Source organism: Theobroma cacao, chromosome 4, assembly GCF_000208745.1.
Source record: "Theobroma cacao cultivar B97-61/B2 chromosome 4, Criollo_cocoa_genome_V2, whole genome shotgun sequence".
In the NCBI taxonomy this organism is placed as follows: domain Eukaryota; kingdom Viridiplantae; phylum Streptophyta; class Magnoliopsida; order Malvales; family Malvaceae; genus Theobroma; species Theobroma cacao.
Genome location: NC_030853.1, coordinates 1,891,860 through 1,900,079, shown reverse-complemented (window position 1 = coordinate 1,900,079; position 8,220 = coordinate 1,891,860). Strand labels below are relative to the sequence as shown.

At 35.3% G+C, this 8,220-nt stretch overlaps 1 protein-coding gene across 1 annotated transcript; it reads right to left on the bottom strand.

Moving 5' to 3' along the window:
- On the bottom strand, window positions 5,429–7,140 carry LOC18600964 (UPF0481 protein At3g47200). Its single transcript, XM_018118811.1, has 2 exons — window positions 6,976–7,140; window positions 5,429–6,895 (listed from the first exon to the last, which is right to left on the bottom strand). The coding sequence occupies exon 2, from the start codon at window positions 6,858–6,860 to the stop codon at window positions 5,556–5,558; it is 1,305 nt and encodes a 434-aa protein (XP_017974300.1). The 5' UTR covers window positions 6,861–6,895; window positions 6,976–7,140; the 3' UTR covers window positions 5,429–5,555.

Below are 8,220 nucleotides of genomic sequence, written 5' to 3'. Positions count from 1 at the left end.
AAAGCCAAATATCACCCCCCACACCATCTGATCAAAACTGCCACGTGGCATTTCTTTTATTAGCATAATATATTTTTTCATTCATTTTCATCCTCATACATGGAAATTTTTTTCAAATCAGTCCCATAACACAAATTTTTCTCCATTTCAATCCCTTCTTTTTTTGGGTGGGAACATTTTTTCTTGCTGTCTACCACATGGCACTGTTGACGTGGCAGTGTCACTTTAGTATCACAGTGTCGTGTGGCATTACCATGCCCAGTTTGATACAATGAGGTCGCACTGCCACATCATCACATCAGGTGATGTGGCACTACCACATCATCATATATGACGACATGGCACTACCACATCATTTAGCCAGTTACACATACATTGCCACGTCAACCAAGTTTGCCACATCAGTGTGACATCAGCACTGAAGTTATAACCCTTAATGGAAAAAATGGATGTCATTAGAGGGAGGGACTAACTTGGAGAAATTCTCAAAATCAAGGGACCAAATTGCTTTGATTTTAAGTAGGATGAGTAAATTAAACAAAATGGGAGAGTACAGGGACTGCCCAGATATTTTGACCATTTAGTTACAACTTTCACAATTTACAAATACAATTCATTTGAAATTATTCAACTCTTACCCAATTTACATTTTATTTAAATTTACTCAAAATTTCTCATAAAACAATTTTATTTAAATTCAAATATCACAATCAAATTCTACTAAATTTAAATATAAATTTTTAATTTGGATCTATAAAAAATTTATTAATAAAATAAGATGGAACAAATATTTACAGTTATATTTAACTTTATCAACCATAAATACAGTTTTTAATCTAGGAAATTTCAACATAAAAAATATAACTTAAAATATTAAACAAAATAAAAACATAAAAAATAAATAAATAATTGAAAGGGTGGAACTCAGATTATATGGTTGTAACAAAAGGTTTGTTATGGCCAAATTAAGCAAGTCAGAACGAGGAATTACTTTTATAATCATCGCTAACTCCATATTTGGTTTTCATTTTTTTAAAAGAAAAAACTAAATCAATATATTTTGCTTATTTGAATTTAGCTCAAGTTGAAAACTAAGTTAAATAAATTTCAAATTTTTATACTATTATAAATAGAAGAAAAAAAATTCATTTAGTCATTTTATATTATTTTATTTTAACGTAATACAAGTTATTCATCAAAATTTGACTTCAGATATGAAATTTTTTAAAAAATTTTTTATAGAAGAAGAATTTAAACTTAATTTTTGTAAAAAAGATAAATTAATTTACATATTCTAGAATCAAATAATCAAATAAAAAATATTTATATATATATATATATATATTTTTAACACCATAAATCTTTTACACTTAAATATTTGGCTTATTAATAAGTATATCAATAATAATCTACTTGAAGAGTATAGGGACTTGGTAAATCTATTCACTGGTCAAAACCAGGGACAAAATGAAATGAATAATCAAATAACATATCTACGAAATAAATAAAAAAATAAAGACTCATCTACAAGAGAAAACAAACAAAAACAAAATATGAATGAATGTAAGAAATTGCAAGAGAAATTGTGAGAAAGGTATTGCACATGCCTCACACATTTAGTTATGCCGACAAGCTATCTTCATCTACAAGACACCCTACGTTTTCAGACATTGTCCTTCGTATTGGACAAGTGTTGCGTGTGTGACCGATTTGTCTACAAGTTGAACATACTTTCGATCGTCGCACTCGTGGAGGCACCGATTGACTTAGAGATGGTGCCAGATTTATGGATGGAATTGCAAATGGGATGGGCAATTCTGTCTATTATGCTTATACCTCTTGCATTGGGAGCATCTCCATGCTCGACTGCCTTTACGAGCCGATGGAATCTTTCTCCTCTTGGGTCTTCCCGTTTGGCCTTGCTAAGGTGGTGACAAGACGACAATTTGTTTCACATGAAGGGGGATGTCGCACTCACTAAGATGCCCTACTGAGCGAATGGACCCCGTATAACCCTCCACCAAAACGATTGTCTTGTAGTAGTTAGCGCAGAATTCAACGGCTTCACGTTTACATTTACTGAAAAATATAATGAACTCATTGTTCAAGCATAATGTAAATGTTATGTCAATTAAGGTTCAAATAAGAAACAAAGATATCTTGACCTTATTGCTGCAATGGCATGGTTGCATGGCAATAAATCTGTTTGGAACTCACAACATGAACATGTCTTCCTGGATAGGTTTGCAAGTTCGTCCATATTCCCATCTTTAACTTCGAACTCCACTCGATTGATAGGTTTAACTACAAAGCGATGTGCATCATTGAACCGTTTGCTCAATTGTTTGGCAACCCAAGGGCCAAAAGGCATGGTCACCTTGACGGTCTCCTCACACCAATTATGGAACCAACGTTGGAACATGTCTCTGATGAACTCAATCAAAACAGTGATTGGCATTTGTCTTGCATGCTTCAAGCATGAGTTAACACATTTTACAATGTTGGATGTCATGAGTTGGTATCGCCTTGTTGGTGAACGTGCACGTGCCCATCTCTCAAGGCCTATTCTCACAAGGTCAAAGTAAGCTCCCGCGTGAATCTGCTTGAGCTGGTTCATATTTCTATTGAAATCGAAAACTTATAGCAATCTCGAGCAAGGGTGAAAATATAGAAACATTGTCACGCTTGAACTTGTTTTTAAAGTTTTTCTTCAAGTGGTAACCGCATAAACCATGGTGTGCTTCTAGGTATGCATTTTGGATTGTTTTCTTAATGCCGAGATGCTGATTAGAAATGAACATAGTGTTTTCAAGACAACCAACCGCATCACACAGCTTGCTAAGAAACCATATCCACGAGTCTTCGTCCTTAACATGGCCTATGCCAAATGCAACTGGATATACGCACTCATTCGCATCTTTGCATACAGTGACAAACAGAACACCCTTGAACCTACCTTTTAGATTTATCACATCAATTACAATCTTAAGACGCATTACATCCCTAAACCTCGGGATACAAGCCTCATATGAGCAGAAATAATATTTGAATCTTTATGCCACATCAATAGCCACTACAGTGACTGTGCCGGGATTTTCTTGTTCCAACATATAAAAATACAAGGGTAATAGTCGAAATGACTCTTCCGGGGGACCGAAAACAAGCTTCTCTGCATACTCTTTTGCTTTCCAGCCCTTACCATACAAGCATTCCAATTCCCACTGAACCCTCATCTCACCAATTATGTCCTTAAGTCTCAATGCTACTCCATTAGCCTAAAGCTTGTGTGACATAAGTTCACCAATTATCTTCGCACTCGTGATTCGAAATCACCCTTGCAAACCATCGACAATACACATGTGTACCTTGTGGAACGTCCGAACTTACTAATATTCTCCTTCAGGTAATTTTGTTGCACACACACCGAACTTGCATGCCTTGTCCTTGCAACCAACTTCAAAAAGACCTTTACATGACCTTTTTACTCTTATCCTAAACTACTCTTTTAGAGCCAACATGTTCAAAGATCGTTTCAACTCGGCTTTCAAGGAAAACATTCTTCCTTTGTATAAGCGAACATCGGCACATGTCAACTTCTCAATGGTAATTGTTTGGAAAGAGAACCTTTCTGCACTTGGAATTAGCCACGTATGAGACATCCCTACATTTCCCATTTCTTGATAACTATCATCGAGCAATGTCTCAAGGGAATGAATCCCGTTTTCACTAGTGATGGGGTTATTGTATGAGGGGTCATCACATTGAACATCTCTTACATCAACACCTCTAACATGTTCCGTTTCACCTTCAACATTATTGCAAATTAGAATGTCATTGTCATAAAGCCAGTCATTGTCTAAACTCTCATCATGCCATTCATCAGGCCCATCATCTGAATTGTCATCAAATCTATCTTCATCGGCAAGGAACAAATCCTCATTTCCCTCATCAGATGTAGTATTATCCTCGAGAGTCGTAGTGTCACCCTCTAACATCACAGTGTTGTCTTCAAGTGTCGTTTTCTCATTTGAAAATGACATTACACCCTCTACAGTTTCACCCGATCGTTGCATTTGTTGGACAGAAGCAAGTAATTGATCCGATGCACATCTTGATCGGAATTGTGCAGCCAACTGTTCTATGAATGTCGTGTGTCTACCGAGCTACACAAACTCTTGTGCATACATCAATTGCCATTGTTGTGGGTTACAGACCGAACGTTGTGGTATATGTGAAGCATTGTAAATCTCATTTTGATTGAGCTAATCACCATGTTGTTCAACTTCTTCATGTGACATAACATTTATTTGGCGTTCCTTAATGGTGACATACACAACCAGAACATTCCTCTGTTCTAGCAGAATTAATGCAACATCCTCATTGTCCTTGATAATTGGGCGTGATAGCTCTCCGGGTGTACTGATCAATGCATGTAACTCAATCTTGTCAATTTCTGAGTTTACCCCAACAACATCTTCAACCAGCTTCATCAAGCCCATAAATGACAAATCACTTCTAATCTTCACATTTTTGACTCACCACCCTTGTAAATGCCAGCCACGCACTGACCACCGTATCTTATCTCAAGTCGCATAATTGGAACCCCATTGAAATTTTGAAAACAAAAAATTTGTCAATCATTTTACACATTACATGCATTGTTCTAAAATTTGTTAGTTATGTTGTTACACGCCATTTTCAAAAAAATGTTACACATCATGTTTAAAAAATGTTACATGCTATGTTCAAATATGTTACATGCAAGTTCAAAAAATGTTACACGCCATATTCAAAAATGTTACACGCAAGTTCAAAAATTGTTGCATGCCATGTTTACAACATGTTACACGCCATGTTCAATAAAAATCTTACACGCCATGTGCTAACACATGTTATTTCAATATATTTTTTAAACGCCGTGTGCATTATAGATGCATGGTGTGTAACAACTTTGGGCAATGTTTCTAATCCATGTTCTAATTTACATAAAAAGTTTCAAAAATTAATGTGTTGCAGCAATAAACCCAATAACATACCTTGATATCATCTCTGCTATAGGGCATGTTTATCGACAACAATATCACCAGATGCCGAGAGATAAACCTCAACACGATGATGATAGTGCTCAACAGAGAGTTGACAGAGCTGATATAGTTGAGAGAATTACAAGAGCTTATGATAATGGTGCTCAACAAAGAGTTGACAGAGTTGATACAGCTCAGAGAGATGAGCGAGCTGAAATAGCTGAGCATTTATTTCTATTTTCTCTATAGCGGGAGGGAGATATCGGGAGCTTAATTTGCCAGGATGTTTTTAAAGGCATTTTGGTTTACTCATGCTTATTTTTAGATAAAAACAAATAACTTTATATGGGTGGTTATTTCTGAAATCACCATATGAGGAGGGTTATTTCTCACAATTTTCTCTATATAAAAATATATATATAGCATGGTATATATGAAAGTTTAACATCTAACAAGCATGTACTAAAAACATTACATGACACGGCAATTTTCACTTTCTCTTCTACAATACAAGTCCATGGAGGAGGGCTTCTATTTGAAGACGATATAGTAGGTTTGTATGAAGGTGAGAATCAAAAGGGTAGCTGCAGCAAATAGAGAAACAATAGCCCACGGCTTACCAAAATAGTTATGCCTGTAAGAAGCGTGCCACCTAGACCACCAATGATGGCAATATCCATTCACTTGCTCACAAAGTCTCAAATAGTGGAACTCTTTCACGTAAGAATCATGATATAGAGTCTTAAAGAACTTGGCTGAGTCCTCTGGAATCAGCCAATTATCTATAATTTCATTATCACATAGTATGTCCATGTCCTTGGGTGTGCTGATGAGGTGGCTTAGAATTATGGCGTAAGATGTGACTCTAGGAGTACAATTTGGATAACACTGCTCAAAACTGATAAGATTCCTGAAGATGGTTTCTGTGGTCTCTTGGATCAGCAAAGATGGCATTTCAAGGATGCCATTGCTAAATCTTATATCCAATATGCTACTGGATGCAACTTTCCTGAATTTGATTCCAGCTTCTTTGATACTTGTGGCAGAGGGAAAGGGTTGCCATCCAAAGCAGTGATGGTTATCTTCACCTCTGGATGGCAAAAGCAATGACTTCCTCAACAAGTCCAGAATATGTTTGATCTCCTGGTTGGCAAAAAGGTGAGGTTCAATGGAATGTTTATCGGATGAGAAAATGTTACCAAAGAATTCAAGGGTAAGCTCAACCAGGGACTTGCTTTCACTAGGACTAGCAGTCAAGCGAAATACACGCTCAAGCACTAGCCAAGGTATTTGGTTTTCTAGCAAAATCAAGTCATGATATAAAAATTGGAGCATACAGGACATGGTGAATACAGGGTCATCCTCGTCTTTGGCCGCCAACCCAGCATCCTTACGGAACAGCTCAATAATAAAGCAAGCATCAAGCACCAAAATTTTCACAAATTCATCTGGGCTGAAGCCAATTGTACCTGCATAGCACTCACGAGCCTCTTCCTCGACCTCCAGGATGACATCAAAGCACTGCCTCAAACTTGCCTGTGAATGCGATCGAGAGATAAGGCCTTGCAAATACTTTAATTTGATCTTTTCCGTGTGTGTCAGGTTTGGTTTGCCATGGTGAAAAGGCCCAATTGAAAATGCATTGGGGATGTATGCTTGTTCTTTGTGCCTGTAAAGTATGCTTGGTGTCTTGAAGATGCAACACCTAGATGGCATGAAAGTACTATCCTCTCCCATCAATTTTTCCAGGGAAGATGCCAGTGATTCAGTGGTAGAATTGATAGAAATAGCATGATCTCTTCCATCCAATGCCTTTATAGTGCTGTTCTTGTTCATTTTTTTCCCTTTCTTTCCTCAGGCAGAATTCCTTTCTGATAAAAACAGAAGAAAGAAGAAAAAAAAAATAGTAACGGATACCAAAATACAATGTTAAGATGTTTAAGGTGCTCACCCAAAAGAAAATTCAGCTTCTCGATTCAATCTTCAAATCTGCAGACAAAAGTCTGTTGGATAATGGAGCTAGTACTGAAAATTTATGGTCAAGAAAAGGTAAAAATTAGATATAATAACAAGCATTATTGCATCTTCAGGAGCAAAGCTTTGTGAGAACTGTTGGGGTTAGTCCCTTATATATTTGAAGTATAGCCGAAGAACAATAGTTCAGCATCATACTTCAATGGGAAAAAAGCAGATTAAAGGAATAAAATATTATAAAGGTAAAGCAAAAGATATAAAGTAGCCTTTTGTAAATCTTTTGATTCTAAATTAACATGAATATAAAGTAAAATAACACAATCTCCATCAATAATCTGACAATTTTAAATATCATGTGTTAAAATGACACAAGAACGATAAGGAGTTAAGTAAGTTTGGATTTAAAATTATCGCATTTCGTATTTTAAACGTGTCGACACGTTTAAAACATGATATTAGAATTAAACTCGCTTAACTTACATATAACACATTTAACTTGTTTAATTAATCATATTATTATATCAATTCATATAACATGACATGTTTAACTTGTTTGGAATACCCATTTAAACAAACAGATTAATGTAAATAGTGTTCAAATGAATTTTTCGTGTCATAATCATATCATGTCATATAAAATTTAATTCACTTGTTTAATAATTGTTAATTAATTATGTCTTATCTTATAACACATCTAATAAATGTATTTTGTACGTGTTTAGAATCTTAACATTATTAATTAATCATGTTTTTAAATGCATACAAAAATGCTAAAAGAATTTTTGATAAAGTAAATGGTACCCTTGTATTGACATAAAGTAATGTGTATACTTCCTCATAGAATTCTTGATTCTCATGTTATCCATTGAAGAATAAGAATACTAGCCAAAGTTTAGCATTATGGATTGAACTTAGAGAGAAATGGGTTTGTTCATGTGACATTAGAATAAAGGAAAAAGATCACTTTTGTAATTGGTAGGGTCAGATTGGGTTAAACAATCTTTGGCTATAACCCATTTAGAATCAGGAACATCTTTAACTATATTTTAAGGAAGAATCCATTGTTCCTTTTTCCATGAGTTGTAACAAGATAATTAATTAATAAAAGTAATTATTATTATAAATCTTTCTAACTTTTACTCTATCCTTTATAGTCCAAAAGGCATCAATGCCAGCTTATCCAAGAGATGCTTCGAAAACTAGTTTGTGGATTCTTGTTGCT